Consider the following 17,787-nt stretch of genomic DNA (forward strand, 5'->3'; position numbering starts at 1 on the left):
CACGGTGGAGGAAGGGGCATCTTGCTCTTCTCCAAGAGGCTGGTGACATTTGGCCTTGGGAACGCAGTAGGAAGTGCACCCACCCTTTAGGAAGCCAGAAAGCAAGGGACGTGCCCAGGGAGAAACCTTTTTGTTCAGACTGTATGGGTTGTCTCAGCGCCTGTGCTGCTGTGCGTGGTAAGGCATGGAAGGTGGAAATGGGGAAGAGAAGGAGAACAAGCTTTTTGGATTACATATTGGGGTTCAGTGAGCAGAAGAATTAGTGAACACTACTTCCCTGTGCCTTTGTCTAATATGATGTAGCTCCAACATTAATTTTTCTTGAGGGCTGGCTATACATAGCTCCTTTTTCCTGCCTATCTGTCTTGATATCCAGTATGGTTTGGGTTTACTCTGCAGCCTTGCTTTTTGTGGGAACGTTATTTTTTTTTTTCTCTTTCCTGCCCAGTCACCTATTCTCGTGGTAACTGTGATAATTTCGTGTATATGGAGGCTTCTGCCATTTTGTCAGTGGACTGAATTTGAAAAATGAATCCAAAAGGTACTGGGGAGAAAAAGAGCAGGGACGAACAAAGAGACTCACAGAGAGACAGAATAAGTGCCGAACTGCCCTATTTCTTTGGGAATCAGGGTAGAAGCAGTGTCATGGAGTTAACATCAGGAACCAAATTCATACTGAAGGTGCAGAGCATTTTGTTTTATTTTATTTATTTTAAAGCAAGTGCATTTTATTCTAAGTTTTGCACTTTACAGCGGTACGGTTTTTGTGTAATGTCTCACTGTTGTGATGTGCCCTGTGTGGGTCCATATATGCCTGGGGGCTGAATTGAGGAGCACCTGGCTGGAGCACCCCATAGCTCCATAGTGGTCCACAGGCCCACATTTCTTTGCTCTGAAACACAAGGAGGGTGGGCAGACAAGTTTCCCAGAGATGCAGCAGACACACCTGGAGCCAGGACCAGGGATGAAGTCCCTCACGCAGCTTGAATGGACTGTTGTACCTATTCCTAGCTGCCAGCATCCTGAAAGGCGGCTGGGGCACGCGGTTATCCAGCCACACAAATACAGTGTAGTGATTTGCTCAAATGGCTGGAAGCAAGCTTGTGGTATTTGTGAGGTTGCCAGCCCTGCCAAAGCCGGCCGGAGCAATCGGCCAAATCAGAGCGGTAACGCTCCCTTTGTTACATAACTAGCAAGGCAATTTTCTAATTTAGTATGTGAAATGCCGATGGCATTTATTATGTCAATTAGGATGAGCACATGTTTAGGAAGCACTTGAGGAGTCAATCATAATTGCTCGCACAGTCTGGCTTCGGCCACATGATTGACTTCCTTTGAGCAGGTAGACCCTGTGCCTTTGAGGAGCAGTTACCCACAGCCTGCCCGCTTCGCCACCACTCCTCTTCGCGCTTGGACTCCCAGCTTGTAGTTCTGGCATGAGCTCTTGGTCCCAGTGTGGGTTTACTGAACTTTGCAAAAAGCAAGAAACGGAAATTGTTACCTCGAGCGACACAACACTCGGCAGCTAGAGGCATGCCAGCAGCAAGGCTTCCCAGCAATACTACCTTCTGCTGAGGTGAGTTCATTCACAGGACTCGTTCCTCATAGTGTGGGTAGGCTAACCTGAGGATACGTACTGTCTTATTCATATCTTCTCTTCACTCAAATCTTGTCCAGCTGTTCCTAATATTCTCAAATTACTTCTGGGCTGAATTTTTTTTCATTTTAGCATGCTGAGTAAAGTTTGGTATCCATGAGATCGTCAGGAAGAGCACTTCAGGTTTGCGTGGGCGTGCGAGAGACAAAAAAGGAGAATGTATTTCCATACATTCCTAACAGAGGTTTCAGATACATAATTCCACAACAAAAAACTTTTTCCAGCATTGGTTTATTCTGTAAATTCCAGCATGAGCCACAGAGAAAACCTTTTTTTTTTTTTTTTTCTTTTTTCCAAAAAATCTGGTTCTGGTTTTTGAAGTTATTGTGCGTGCAGGCACACTATAACATTTCTGTTGGGTTTCACAGCTTGAGCTACAACTTAAAAAGTCGGGGTTATTCACCTACTGTACTGTCGGATTTTTCTATTCAGTTGGAAATGCCTTTCATCACTGAAGGCTCTGCAAAGTGCTTTGATTGTTATAAGCTCTAAGAAGGACTTTTTGACTAATAATAACTTTGAAACACCAGCTGTTTTAAAGCTGGGGCCTGGCAGAGGAGAGGTTTTGGAGCTCCTGTTTGTTGTCCCAGAGACATTCTGTACTGATGTGCTGAACTTTTAAATACAATTATTTTTGTCTAAGAGCCAGCTCTAACAGTCTTTCCTATAATCTTAAAAGTCAAACTGAACTCTGATCTGCTAAATCGATATCTCCGGGATCCCCAACTCTTCTCCAGCTTCTGACTTTTTACCTGAAGGTGTGCATCTCACCTCTGCCTATAACAAACCTCTGCTGGAGATGGTCTGCTACTGATTACACCTCAGGCAGAGAGAAAACGTTGTGGCTTCTCTATAGATAGAACAGATTTAAAAATAAGAGGGGAGGGGGAAAAAAGAGAGAGAAAGATACACGCAGGAGGAACACTGGTCCTAAGACATGATGATAAGGTTTTAGGCACTTCAGTGTTTTATAACCTTCTTTTGAGCAAAGTTTCAAATCTAGGCTCACTGACTCACCCCTTTGGACTTAAGTGCAGCTGTGCCAAGGTTGGTGCAAATTATCATATGATATTTTTTAGCCAGATCTTTGGAATGTGAATCGCTGTCTTTTTGGATGGAAAATACTGTATAACAGGTATTACTGGAGTACGGGTCACTCTATAATGTTTGCCACAACTGTTGTCCAGTATTGTGAAACAAATAGGCTGCTCAATGGCCTCCAAAATAAGTACTGCCTTGAAGGGTAAGGTCAGTGTAATCTATAAAAAACTTTAGTCAGAGACATGCAGTTAGCAGCACAAAACATGATAACGGGAAAGCTGGGAAGCCCGCTACCAGGAAAAACAGTTTGATGAAAGATGATAAATTAAAACAGCGTGAAAATTTACCTAACTAATGGCAAATAGTTTTGTGTAAGCATTCATCTTGGTACCTCATCATAAAACCCTGAATATGAGATAGGTGGAGTGATTTTGTAACCCGGACGCTCACAGGAGCAGTAAGGGGTACGATCTCCTGCGTGTCATCACAGCTAACCCTGCCTAACCCGAGGGTTTTGTGCTTTTGCTAGAGGGTGAAGGAGGACCTCTGCTCCCTCTGGGCTGTGATCCACTCTTCTCCCCGGTGTGGGTGAGCCACTAGATGGGGACAATGCCCAGATCTCCTGACCTGCCCACCTCTACCCGCTGGCGGCTGGGCTGAGGCCTCCTTAAAGAGTTAAAGGTGCCAACTCTCCTAGCAGTGTTGACCATGCAGTGCCATGCTGAACCGCATGAAAGGATGGCTGTGACTCATTCAGAGGTGCGCATTTGTAGGAGGAGGAGGACGGTCTGGCTAAGAAGAGGAGGACGGCTCTGTCGGTAGTACCTCTGCGGCTTACGGGGTTGTGCAGCAGAGAAACAGGGCAAGGAAAGGCATCCCCTGTTAATCAATGGGTATAAGGATTTGTTATGTACATGCTTAGAGTCCAAAAATAACACAGGAGCATTAAAAAAATGTTACTTAAATACACACAGAAAAAAAAAACAAAACAAACAAAACCAACTAACATTTAGGGATCTTACTGTACTTTTCAGAATCCATTTTCCCTTTGCATGCTGGTGGCCTTTCCCTTGACTCTGAGGATTTCATTATCCCCAAGCCACGCCACTTCAGAGTAGCCAGAGCTAAATTCCTCTACCTGTTTTGCAGCTCATCTGTGTCACTCATTCATTTTCCAGTGATGCCTGTTCACTGACTTGTCTTTCACCATTTGGGATTTAAGCCGGGTGCTGCCCTTCCAGGCTACTGCATCACTGTTTCTCTGGCCTTTAGGCATCTATTTATTCCTTCCTGTGTTAGCCACTTCCTCACTATCATTCATCACTTAATTCTTTCTCCTTTAGACTTGGTTACTCATTTTCTGCTACCTGAAGCTTCTTCCATTTTGTGCCGCGCTACTTCCAAGTGCAGCCTCCTGAAGTGCTGGGTTAATATTTGACGGGGTTGGTGGTTGGAGGCAGTGGGGCTTTGCCACTCGGCTCGGCGAGCCCTCCTCTCCCTACGCTCCTGCCAGCGTAACCCTGATGGTAAGTCAGGATTTAAGCTTAAGGTTGCCTAAATGCTTCATTGGGATGGGACAACTACGGGCTTGACTGTGCGAGGAGATGAAAGGCATTCTCTCTACCTGCTCTCCATGTTTACTACCCATGCTTTTTGTCTGCATTTGTTTTGTTGTTCCCTTAAACACTTCTGGTGGCTGCAAATTCCTAAGCAGTGAAGACCCGTAAGGTGCAAACTCCTTCAAATTGGTGCAGTCTGTTGAGTAACTTTTTAAAAAAATGTGTTACTATGATACTGGCTTTCACTTTAGTAAAAAGGTTATTTCATGCCCTGATGTGACCATTCTCATTCCAGCCTGTGGCTTAAATCTTGGCAATATTCATATCCAGGACGACAGTCATAGAATAGAATCACAGAATGGTTTGTGTTGGAAGGGACCCTTAAAGATCATCTAGTTCCAACCCCCTGCCATGGGCAGGGACACCTCCCACTAGACCAGGCTGCTCAACCTAGTGTTCTTCCTTCATCATTTGCACCATATTCCTGTGGTTCAGGTCTCTGCCTTGAACTGGAGCTTGGTTTACTGCAGTGTCCCAACACCTGAAATTCTTACAAGCTTAATTTTATCTATCTAAGTGAAGCTGCTAGGCGCTGTACCATTATGCTAAATCTGAGACCCAAGTTGTTGAAAACATCCTGCATAGCAGCAAAGTGGCAAACGCTGGTGTTATTTTCTTGGGCATGGCACCACCACCACATCTAAATGCTCCTCCTGCCAATAGGCCATGCAGCAACCGCTCCCTGCAAATACGGCTCTCGCGTAGACTGCCAAGGTGACATCCTCACCCTGCTGAGGTTGCCAGTGGTGTTGACACTGACTGCAGATGGACCTAAGATTCCTCCCCCCTCCTTTCCCCTCTCCCCCTCCCCCAAGCACGGGCCTCAAAGAAGAGAATTTCGGCAAGGTAATAATCGCCTTTTTTCACTTAGCAGTGGTTTACCATCTACCTGTACAGGGTTCCTTGCTCAAAGCGTATTTTATTATTCATAGTTAATAGAAGAAGTAGAAATACGCACTGATTATCAGCAGGTCAATTTTAAATCCTCTTTTCCTTCTCTTCTACATTGTTCAAGAGGAACGGTTAGCAAAACTTAACACCGAGGCTTTAAGTTTCCTAAAAGGACATGAAATTAATTATGTAGCTTGTTATGACAGCGCTTAAATGCTGTAAATACAAATGACTGCAAACATTGCACAGACCAAATCTGTGCAACAGCTCCATCGCACGCCCCCCGTGCTGACTCCTGTGGTGGTATAGTCACCTCCCAAGGACAGACGGCAATCATTTCATTGTTTGCTATGTCCAGCACTTTAAGGTTCATCATAATACTTAAATACTAAAATATTTAAATACTAAAATATCCTGACATCCACCCTAAATACGTAAAGGGTGGGTGTCAGGAGGATGTGGCCAGGCTCTTTTCAGTGGTGCCTGGCGACAGGACAAGAGGTAACGGGCACAAACTTGAGCATAGGAAGTTCCACCTAAACATGAGGAGCAACTTCTTTACTTTGAGGGTGGCAGAGCACTGGCACAGGCTGCCCAGAGAGGTGGTGGAGTCTCCATCTCTGGAGACATTCCAAACCTGCCTGGACGCATTCCTGTGCAACCTGCTCTGGGTGACCCTGCTCTGGCAGGGGGTTGGACTAGATGATCTCCAGAGGTCCCTTCCAACCCTATGGTTCTGTGGTTCTATGATCATGGGTCAACACGGACCAGATTAGCCAGAAGAGACTGATAGATTGGGGGTTTTTTTCCAGAATTTATGTTGTTGTCCTCAATAAATTTTCTAAATAATGGAGGCCACAGGACTTGAATTAAGTCCTCCTAAAAATTCAATGCCTGTTACTAATTAGCGTGGATAGTTTTGTTTCCCTGTGCTGTAACAAGTATTTGTAATTTATGTAAGCATTGTAAAATTCAGGTACAGCTCCCTGCACCTACACTTTTTCACTAGCAATGAATTAGCATGTCAGGTTCATAAAGAGCATCCATGATGTGGCCAGGGCAGTCTGGCCTTGCATCCACTGAGGCTTCTCTCATCATTTTTGCTGCAGCAGAGCATGGTCTTAGGGCAGCAATGCCTCTCTTTCTCCATTGTCATTGTGGAAATAATTGTAGTCACTTCCGAGCCGTAGCATCATTCCCAGTTGTACCTAATTCGTATCAGGGGAGTTGATGTGTTGTACATGTGGGAGCGGAGGAGCGGTACTTTCAGGTTTAGGGCATAAGCCTGGGAGGGGTTCGGATGCCCGTGCTCCTGTTGCTGTGCCTCAATGCAGGGCTTGGAGCCCAGCTTTCATCAGGCTAGCTGATGGGAGCCACGCATTGGGTCTCCTGCCAGCAGGGAGCAAGAGTTGCTGTCCTTGGGAATATCCATGAGGCAACAAAATGTTGGGGTTGGCTGTATTCTGGTGCGTGGTGCACGGGGAGAGCACCCTCATGGGTCCACCTCTGTGTGCTGGTACAAGGGGACGTGGCAGGAGAGTGCAGAACCAGCATGATATAGCCCAGTCCCCTGATTGCCCCAGGTGCGAGGCATTTTCAAAATGTAGGAAAGAACAAAGTTCAAGAAGCAATGCTATTTTTGTCATGCTTTATTGATTTCTAGCTCATTTTATGGCTATTTTTAAAGCCAGAATCCCACAAATGCCCAAGCTGCCATTCTTGCGGGCAGCCCTGTTGGCTTCGGATGGGCTCCCTCCGTGAGCGAGGGGTGCAGAGATCAGCTGAGAGCTCACTCTCTCTCTTGCCCTGCGAAACACAGCTACTGGTAAATCAAATACCAGCTCATGGCCACCCCACTTCATCAAGAAGGTGGCCAAGAGCTCCCTACCAGAAGTCACTTGCAGTGCCCAAACAGTCCCCACCTCAGCCTCACGATCAGCTTTTCTCTTGTTTCACTGTGCCGTGCGTCACCGTAGGAGAAATAAGTAACACTGGTTTTAATTCCTATATTAAGATACCAGGTAGAGCTGTTTTCTGCACTACAGAAAGATGTTCCTTTCTTCACAAAGAGCCGTTCATAAAGCTCTGGTGAATATTTTTACAAAAGGAAACGCTTGCCACGGTAAAGAGTATTTTAAATATTTGCAAGAATTCTAACAGGCGATGACTTTGATTCAAATGAAGCTACTGCTAATCAGGAGACAGAGCTTATGCAGAACTTAGCCTTGCAAGCAAAAAATATTATTATACAGCCACTTAGCGTAATTGCTACATAAGAATAGGATCTAGCAAAGCATTAAAGTGAATGTCTGACATTTAAGCATCTGGTTAGTGTTAGTGGGGCTATTATTTTACCTTTATGTCAGAAAACCCCTGCCACATTAAAGTGTAATTTCTCAGGTTTAGAGCCCGTGAGCTTTGCATAAAAATAAGGTTTTATTTTATATGAAAATGTGCTCTGTCATAGTCAGATTTATTTTTTTATTCTTTCCCTCATTTGCCCTCAAACATGGGTGTCTGAGGCTGACATATTGTCTAAGCAAATTAAGTCAAGCTGGAAGCAAGGGTACAGTGTTACGGCAGAGCAGCAAATAAGATTTACATTTTCAAGCAAGAGTAGCAATTAGGCCATTGCATATTTTATGTCTGCATGTTTATTTTCAAAGCGATATATCAAAATAAGCATAGATGTAATGAGACATAAGTGGTCCAACGAGCAGTCGGGGTTCATCAAGTAAAAACTACAAATTACTCTTCAGTTTTGCTGCCACCCACAGAGTTTATATCTTTAAAATACCAGCAGGCAGGTGCTCTGACCAGAGCTAATTGGGTCTGTAGTTAGGGAAACACTGGGTTTCTGTAATACAAATTATTAAGGTAATAGGCCTAACTTTGAGTGACACAGTACTTGGCATTGTGTTGTGGACTTCACTTCAGCGCGGGAGGTATTTGGTGCTTTGGGAAGTGAAATGAAGGTTTGAGCTGGTTATGCTGGTGCAGATGGTTATAACCGCTCGACTTGAGGCATCCAGAGCAGTGCCATGGCGGGGGGAATAAGCAGACAAGCTTTGAATGCAGGGTCCCAGGTCCCCAAGACAAGATAGTGAAGATCCAAGCTCTCCCCAAAATACATTCTTGCTGCCTGTAACGCTGTTGTGCATAATGTAAAAGATGGGGTCTTGTGCTCAATGGTTTTGAAAATCAGAGAGATCCCTTGCTGCTGTGGGAAGAGGATGGTCTAGAGGGTGCCGAGCTCTAAATCCTCGTGAGCCCAAGAGTGTCCTCCCTCCGGCTGCGTGCGCAGCGTCTGCGTGCTCGTGTGCGTCAGGTGAAGCTGCTGCTCTCCCTCGCCGGCCGCCCTGAGCAGGCGGCTTGGGCAGTAACCTTTGTTCTCACCTCTATTTCTGCACACAGTCCTGCAATGTTTGCCTACGCATCACGCTGCTTTTCCAGCGTAAGTAACATGACCACAAAATCAACTGACTGGAACCGCAATTATATGCTAATTTAAGGTTTTCAACCATTAAATGCCTGTAGTATTTTTTCCTATTTTGATAGCTTTCTTTACAATGAGGGTAACTGTGTAAACTGAGCTACGTTTAAGAGAAAAGAAGTCCCTTGAGTTAACAGTCTCTTTTTTTTTTCTGCCCCCTTCTTGGCTTCACCCTGCCACCCCAGAGATGCAATCCTTCCCTAATACCTGCCAGAGTACCTCCTATTCAAATACATACTGTGAGTACGGTATGAGAAAACGATCCAGAACATAACCCTTCGGCTTTCTTCCCCACAGATCCCATGGCACACAACCCTCGCTGCGGCTCTCACGAATAGAAAACGGGTCGGGTATTGCTGTCTGCCCTCTTTTGAATTGCATCAATTCTGATTATGAGCCAGAAAGAAGAAGAAATGGAGGACAACTCCCCGCCACTCTGTGTCACCTGCGGCCAAGCACATTTGCCGGAAGAAAACCACTTGTACAGCTACACCGAAGAAGTAGACGATGATCTGATATGCCACATTTGCCTGCAACCTTTGCTTCAGCCCTTAGACACGCTCTGTGGTCACACCTTTTGCACAGCCTGCCTTACGAACTTCCTCGTGGAAAAAGACTTCTGCCCCATGGACCGCAAGCTTGTGATTCTCCAGACGTGCAGGAAGTCCAGCATACTAGTGAATAACCTCCTGGACAAGCTAATGGTTAGCTGCCCTTTCACAGAACACTGCTCAGAGGTCGTGCAACGCGGTCACCTCGAACAGCATTTCCAAACCCAGTAAGTTGTTGTTGCTTGACCTTTTTTTCACTCTTTTTCTTAAGGGGAGGAAAAAGTTACCTTCAGTTAATGCTGATAAAATTAGACAATTAATGCAATGAAAGATTTATAGATTTCGGTCCCGATGAATGCCTACAGTATCATGAATTTAGAGATGAATTTAGCCCATTTATATGACGATATCTCACTCTTTTTTTAGAATCAAATGCATTCAAGGTACTTCATGCTATCGTTAGCAGTTCTGGGCAGATACCTTGCGGTTAGCTGCATAATGGAAGTGTATATTTAGTCATCCAAAGAGATCTGTGAGTTTTGGGAAGCTGGGCTACCATAAATATTTTAGTTGTACATTAAGGGTTTTATAATTGCCCTTTCTTCAATCCTTTTTTGCATCACAAATGACCTATATGAGAAGTAGAGCAGAAAATACTCCGGTTTGGTATTGGTCTTTGGAGCTGAGCGCTCCTTGCTTCCAGGTGAGCACTTACCCATGCGCTGCATCGAGGGGCTCCCAGAGCTCCAGCTTCTCCAACATGGTGTGGAAGATGTCCCCAGCTGGACTCCACCTCCAGGCTTACCTCTCCTGGTGGGCAGGACACCCTCTCTCCTGCCTCCAGGAGAGACCTCTCCAGGGAGCAGTTTGGTTCCTCTGCAAGGAGGAAACTGATGACCTGTTTTGCAGGGTGAAAGCACATGCTGCTGCTTTTGTCTTGCATCTTCTGTCTTTTGAAAGGAAAGCAGAAGAGTAAAGAGATACATTCAGGGCTGTGCTTTCTGCCAGCAGACAAACGCAGATTTGAGGAGGGGTCTGAGAAGGGTCTAAGAGGTGTCCTTTTTTTTGGCCTATATCATTTGTCCAGTGAAAAGACTTCCCCCTGTGGTTTCCAGGTGTGAGTTGTGCTCCTAGGTGCGGTGTGGAGGAAGCCCTGGGCAACCAGCGCAGGGCTCCAGACTGCAGCTGGGGGCACATCCCTGCACAGACGTGGTAGTGCTGAGGGTCAGAGCATCTCTGGTGAGCCGGAGCACGGAGGTGTGTTCACATGGCTGCAGGCTGCTGGGTCTTGAAGGCAGTAACTGGAAACGGCTCTGCAGCCTGCCGTTCAAACACGTCCCCATTTGAACTGGAGACCTCATTTCCTGAAGCACCTGGATTCTCGTAACGAATTTATTCACGGAAGATATTCACTGAAGTTATGGTGGTTTAACCAACCAAAAGAAGTGACTCTCTTGCACCACTAAAGCTGAAAAAAAACCCATTAACAAGTGGTTTCTTGATGCCTTGCAAAGGTCAAGAGCCCACTTTTCACATGCCAGAGGCTTGGTGTTTGTGGATTTGGGTATCCTTGGCCCCCCCAGCTCTGGACCCGGCTACCCCTGTTGAGGGTGCTGCTGTCTCATGGCCCAGTGGTGTAAGAGGCGGTGGCAGCACCCTCCAGCCCAGGCCAGCAGTGCTCTGCAAGGTTGGCTTTCTGATGCTAAGGGGAAAAATTAGGAAATTTACTTATAATTTTCTGCCTTTGGTCAGTACTTCTCTGGCAGACCTCAAATACAGATTTCAGTAGTCGCGCAGGTAAAGGGGCTGGCAGTCTGCTGTGAGCTGCTGTCACTGAGATTACGTTTCTCTATAGATTCCGACAACAAAGTTGTTGAAATAGTGCAAATACCCTTTTCTCTTTGCTATACATATAGCTTACTTTAATCCTCCTCTTTGTCTTCTTTTTTTTTTTTTTTTTTTAGATATAGAATCATAGAATTGTCTAGGTTGGAAGGGACCTTTAAGATCATTGAGTCCAACTGTCAATATAACACTGCCAAAAACATCACTAAATGACGTGGAGCTGTGGCCACAAAACTAGCAGGAGAAGAACTCCCACACAATAAATAAGCACATTGGATTTTTGGTTTTTTTACACTGAAGCCACACAACTAGCACAACTCCTGATTTCTAGTGTTAACTCTCCTACATGGACATGTACAAGTCACTTCAGCATCTAGGTTTCTCATCTTGAGGCAGTAGCAAAGTTACCCTTCACATATATGCCTTGCATAATTGCAGTGTTTTAAACCATGATTTGGTCCTCCAAAAGCCTTGTTGCTGAATGTGGCCTGGATTTTCCCCTTAGGATCTTCAAGATCCTCACTTGGCCTGAGCCCAACCAGGGGTAGGAGGAACTGGCTTTGTAACACTTTCCCACACCCTCTTGCTGTTCCTCCTCCACTGTGCCAGGCTCCCCCCACCAAGTCCCGGCTTCCCAAACCCAGGGAGAAGGAGGCTGGAGAGACAGAGCAGTGGTTTCCCATCCCATCAAACCCTAAAGGCCCTAAGGCAGTGCAGTACGAGGCAGTGCTACATAGGGTGGGTGGCTTCTCCTTTGCCACTCATGACATGGATTTTCCTTCCTTGTCATGGAGAGCTCTTACCTTAACCCCAAAGGGCAGATGTAGGGGAGTAGGAAATCACAGGGAACTTTTTCTGCTGGAGGTTTCCACTTTTGAGGGGTGGGAGAGCCGTGCCACTGACATTCCTAGCCGAGGGAAGAACTAGGAGAGAACTTTCGGAGTGATCCCCTAAAGGGGGACTTCTGCAACCTTGTGCATGCAGACACTGTGCAGTGCCTGCGTGTTTTTTTAGCGCAGCATTAATTAATTATCACCAAAGGTGTGCCTCTGCCTCATTTCATTCTTGGAAATGCAGAAACCTCCCTCGCCATCCCACCTCCAACTCATGGCAGGGCAGGAGAGGAGAAGGGCGTTGTGCTCTTGAGGCACCGGCTCCAGCACGCCCAGGCGCAGAGGAGATCGTGCTGGTGCTGTTCTCCTTAACGCCGGTGAATCAAAAGAGGGGAGAGAAAGTGTGTGACTTTGCTAATAAAAAAAAAAAAATAATAATCATAAACAACCCGGTGCCTGCGGTGAGAACGGCTCAGAGCTCATCTGAAATCTCGGCTGAACGTGATCTGTGTTCTCAGTGAATAAATTAAAGTAGGCTCCGCTAGAGTCAGCGGGGCAGTCGGCAGTCCTCGCATTTCTTGCATGATTCCGGCTCAGACCAATCCTGGTTCTCAGAAAATGAAAGCTTGCCGTGATCAGAGACGAGGTCACTGATGGGACAAGGTGAGTTTACTGTGTTTTGTGCTTTGTAATTGATGAGGGGACTTTATTTTTTTTTTAAATGCTGGTTGCTACAGAGTAGTCCATTAAAAGCATCCCTATTTAAAATGTGTGGGTTTGCATCCTTCAAAAAAAAAAAACAAACAAAAACCAACCGAGAAGTGATATGTCCTTGGTTGATTACATGATTTATGTTTGCACAAAAACATCCAACTGGATTTGGGGAATTCAGACTGAGATGCAAACAGCCAGCAGTTGGCTGTGATCTTTTGCGGTGTTTTACTTTAAAAAAAGGTGTGGTCTTTTGATATCGCCTGCTTCAAAACTCCACGGGGGGTATTTTTTTTCTCCCCACCCCCCCCCCCCACCCCCTGCCTCTGTTGTCAGACAGCTACACCCTTCCGTGATGCAGTTTAGCTCGTAACCCATCTGCTTGTGGGCAGTGATGTAAACGTACCAGCTGCCTCTGAAGAACCACTCTGAATCCTGCAGGAGGCAGGTCTCTTCCCCGAGCATCGCTCTCCTCTGCAGCATAAGTCACTGTCTCGCCAACCACGCTGTGCTGTCCCTAAACCCTCACATCTACCCACCCGAGAGTCAGATCGAGTAATCCTCTTACAGGTCAATGATTTTTGCAGTGTAGCTCCGTTTAAGGGATTTAAGCTCCAGTCATAATGTGCTACCATTGCGTTGAAATGGGAAGGCTCGCTTAGAAGGGGCTTGGCTGGCACAAAAGCTTCGCGTTGTGTGTCCCACCAGCACACAGAGACAGTTGGAAGGAGGAAACCTAGCAGCAGTGCCAGCCCTGCACTGGAAATGAAGGCTCTCCTGTTACTGGTCCTACCTTGGCTAAGTCCGGCAAACTACATAGACAATGTGGGCAACCTGCACTTCTTGTACTCCGAGCTGTGAGTACGCACGGTCGCGCCGGCGTCGTGCTCTCTGTCTGTCTGTCTCACCCGAGCGGCGGGGAAGGGGCTCGCCACGAGCCTTTCTGGGGGGGTGTCCGTCTGTCTGTCCGCCTGTGTGTCTGTGCGTGTGCGTACGTGCGGAGAAAATCCCTCAACGTCTTGCCAACAGCTTCAAACCGTGCTGCGAACTAGCTGCTTCCCATCCGGAGGGCTAATAATAGCAGTACGTCCCCATCGCTTTCTGCTCTGGAAGCAGCTGAGCCAAGCTGCCTTTTTCCTTATCAACTTGCTTTTCTGTGCTGATGTTCTCAGTGGTTGTTGGGTTTGGATTTTGGGGTGGTTTTTTTTTTTCCATTTCTGAATCCGTGTCTTGTCTTCACTTTCCATAAATAGCTTCGCAGGGGAGGTGGGCATAGAAGAGGGCATGAGGACAGACAACCCCGGTGGAGCGCGCTCTGTGTGTACATGCGTAACGTTCGGTGGGTAAAGCTGCATGCCTGTAGCAAAACGCTGAAGAAGCCTTTCACCAGAAATAATTCACTTGAGACAGGAAAGAAATTCCCCGTATTTCTGGTTTTGCCCGCAGCGGACTGTTATTTTTCTCGGTAACGCAAATTTAAATGTAGCAATCCATTCATATATCTTCACGTTTTAAAAAAACCAGCCCACCTCAAACAACCCCATAGCTGATCTTTCCAGCCCGTAAAAGAAATATTCTATGGTATCATCTGTAAATGATATTAGTTTAATGTGTGCTTCAATGTTATTGTACTAGTTAATAGGGTTTTTATGACTAGAAATAGATATTTGTTCCAGTATGTTTTAATTAATTGTGTTTTGTTTGTATTTTAACAAATTGTAAACTCTTAAGATCTTCCTTGAGATAATGAATGAAATGGCTGATTCTGCTCCAAAATGAAAAATGACTATATTGTGCCTACAGTGGGAATGTTTTAGTAACAGTTGTGATTAGTACCAATGAGACTAATTTCCAAACGATTTTGTCTCTGCTGTCAGACAAAAATAGCAGCGTTTTGCAGAAACACAAAGTCCCCTTTTGAAATTCTTGTGTGATATGCATGGCGGCTATTAATAATTCAGCCACGCTGCATACAACAGCTCAGGATTTCTGTATGCTATAGGTGTTTTTAAACACTTAACGTATCTGGTGTTGAGGGTTGCAGCTATGCCCTCATTTTAATTTACTGGCATTTTTTTTTTAAGAATGTTAATTTAAAAAAAAAACAAACCAAACAACAACAACAACAAAAAAACCCAGTTAAACCAAGCAGGCCACAGGAGCAATCAAGCTCAAAACAGAGCAGATGAACACTTATAATGGAAACAATGGCATCTGGGACATCTAGTTTCCAGGAAAACAAACTGATGAGATTAATCAGAGCACAGGCGCAGACGCAGCCTGCTCGCTTTTCTTGGGGAATTCAGGTTCACTGATTCTCCTAGGGTAAAAGGCTGCGACGTACGGTAGCTGTTCGTCTCTTATTTATTTAGCCTTCTAACCCACAGAGAAGTTAGTCTTGCTGGGTGTCGGCAGTCACGCTTAATGGAGTGGGTGTGGGCTGGGGCTTGGACGTGCATCTTCGGTTGTCAGCAATGGGAGGTGCACGTCCCCGTCCCCTGGATGCTACCTGGCGCCGGGAGCCGGTGCTCAGGACCTCCTGCACCTCTCCATCTCTGGCCGAGGCAGCGGGAAGCAGGATTTGCTGGGGCTGACATAATCCAAAAGGGCGCTGGGCAGTTTGAGCTCATTTCAGGAATTTCTCCTCCTCTTCCGCGTGTATTCGTTGCCCCTGGCTGCTGCTGGATGCTGCACGAGGCACTGACGTACTAGTCTGTGGGATGGATTCAAGGTCCTCTCTAATAGCAGCAGTCGAAAGAAAAAGAGAAATACTGCTTTCGGTCCTGTTTAGTCAGTTTTTACAAACGTTATGACCTACAGGTTGTTACTTAGGTTGCTCAGGCAGTTGCATGCAGGATGTTTTTCATGCAAAGTTCTGTGAGTGGGACAGCGTGGGCACCGGTGTCCAGGGCAGCCTGGCACCTGGGGGCACAGGTTTACTGCCCCAGCCCTTTTGTGCCCCAAAACCCCACGGAGGCAGCTTCATAAGTCCTTCCCCACAGGCAACTGAAAAGCCACTGCCATGTGCACCGTATCTGACAACTTGACACACGGCTCAAAACTAGACTGTAGTAGGTGGAAAACATATTTTTTTTTTCATTATCTCACTATCTTTGGTTGCTGGCCAGTACAAACACTGGCCTCGGTCAGGACTCATTATTTTGTTGGCTCGCAGCCACCAGAGATACCAGCCGAGGGGAAGGAGGGGGCCGGCAGGGCTGCAAGAGGCAAGGGAAGAGCTGGAGGACCATCGGGGACGTGGTTACAATCACTGGTGCCAGAACAAGAGAAAGAATACGAGCGCTGGGATTTGCACTGCCCTCCTCTTCATACAGCCCATCTCTTCCCTTCTACCCCATTTGAACAAAGGTTGGGTTATTTGTGTTGTATTGGAGGGATTTGCTTTAGTTCGAGGGTATTTTTTTTTGTAAGCATGGAATGAGCGGCTTGGGGAATAAGGATTACAGTATAGCCTAAAGCCCGTCTGGAGACGCAGGCTCTGGAGTCCATCTAAGAAATAAAGAGGAGATTTTAAGAGAGTCGAAGAGGAGAAATGAAGTTGGGGAAAGGCTGTGTCAGACCTCTGCAGTTCAGCTGGGTGCCATGCGGGCAGGAGAGAGAGGTGTGTGGATGTGTCGTAGTGGCACTTGATGAGATAGATGTTGGGTGCTGCTGTTGTTAGTTTTCTATTAGCAGTCTGATAATTATAGGTATTCTGAGCAATCAAATACATGTCTCCTGATGCTGTCACCTGCACTAAAACCACTTCCCTGGCCGTTGCCTGTTGTCCCTCCCTTGCCCTCTGCAAAGATCTCAGCACAGATGCTCTTCTTGTCCTTGCTCTTAGCCAAGTCATGAAGAGTAGCCCGTGGTAAGCTGGGGTGATCCCTCCTGACGGGGAGCCCACAGAAACACCTGGCAGATGGACAAGAGAGGTGAGGTGTCCCTCGAGGAACCTCTGGGAGGAGGTGGGAGGTAGCCACACTAGCCCAGTAGCTCTCAGCATCGTAAAGGTCTACGTGGGTCTTAAGGAGACCCCAGCCTGGGATCCATGCCTTCTCCTTTATATCCTTGTAAAGCTGCTTTGATAGGCATCTGCTCTCTTTCTTTCTTATATAAAATATCTTCAGAAGGGAAATACTTGCCTAAGCATTCTTTTGAGTCAGGGTATGTTGTTGCCCGCGGTTAAAGATAAGGTGTGTGGATGGAGAGGCAGCCTGTGGCCACTGCAGGAGGCTCTCCTGGGGGTGAGGACCTGGTGGCACTGCTCACACCGAGGGATGCCAGCCTCCATCACTGTCCCTCTTGCTTCAAAGCAGGACCTGTACAGACGGATGTTTCTCAATAGAAGGATCTTCTGCACTTTGAGCTCAATGAGCCACTCAGAAATAAATTCATGAGGGGAAGGAGGCTGCAAGACGAGACAGTCCCTCTCACCTTGTCCCTCCAAGGACTTCAGTCACGTGGAAAGCATGGGGTGGTTTCCAACATAATCCCCCTTCGGCACGTGGCCGTGCTGACTGAGCGAGCGCCTGGGAGGATGCTGGGCATCGTGTGTGCTCAGCACTGGTCCAGCACTGGGGGGCCGGTGGCAGACGCGCTTGCCGGCGTTGCTTCGCTCCAGGGATTAAACATCTCCTGGCCTTGGTCACTGCTGGTAGTCCACCAGCCAGATCCACCCCACTAATTTGAATGGAGCCTTTTTTAAAAAAAATCTGTTGTTTGTTAGAGTGAAATGCACAGCCTACTCCTGCATGCAAAAAATTGCTTCTTTTTTTTCTTAACCCTCTTGGGTTTTACGTGAAGTGGTCAAAGAGATCTCACCAAATTAACTGGATCAAGTTTCCCCATATAACTTTTATACGATAACTACTCTCTTAAATTTCAAAACAACACTTTGGGCTGGAATAGCCAGTAAAATTTAGCTTCTCTGTTCATTCAATTTAAAAAGAGGAGACACAAGCCCCAGATGTCTTCTAGTGTCCTTGGGCACGTATTTTTGACAGTGAGAACAATTTAGTTCAAGCTATTAGGTGCACCCTTCCGGCCCCCTTCCAGCACTGAGCTTAACAGTGCAGCCAACTTCTTTAATTTCTGTCCAACTCAGTGGGGAAACTTGTGTCTGGCTTCAAGTCTGTCCTTGTGA

At 46.4% G+C, this 17,787-nt stretch overlaps 1 protein-coding gene across 3 annotated transcripts in view; it reads left to right on the top strand.

The window, feature by feature from the left end:
* Positions 1-17,787, top strand: part of LNX1 (ligand of numb-protein X 1) — a 116,729-nt gene that overhangs the window by 36,378 nt on the left and 62,564 nt on the right. For 2 of the 3 annotated variants that reach the window (XM_054203192.1, XM_054203194.1), the window contains exon 3: positions 8,999-9,479. In XM_054203192.1, the coding sequence (XP_054059167.1) occupies positions 9,094-9,479 (386 nt within the window). In that variant the 5' untranslated portion in view covers positions 8,999-9,093. Of the gene's footprint in view, positions 1-4,153; positions 4,225-8,998; positions 9,480-17,787 lie in introns of those variants that run through there. The other variant, XM_054203193.1, reaches the window with a different exon arrangement.

This window comes from Rissa tridactyla, chromosome 5 (genome assembly GCF_028500815.1).
Source record: "Rissa tridactyla isolate bRisTri1 chromosome 5, bRisTri1.patW.cur.20221130, whole genome shotgun sequence".
Taxonomy (NCBI): Eukaryota; Metazoa; Chordata; class Aves; order Charadriiformes; family Laridae; genus Rissa; species Rissa tridactyla.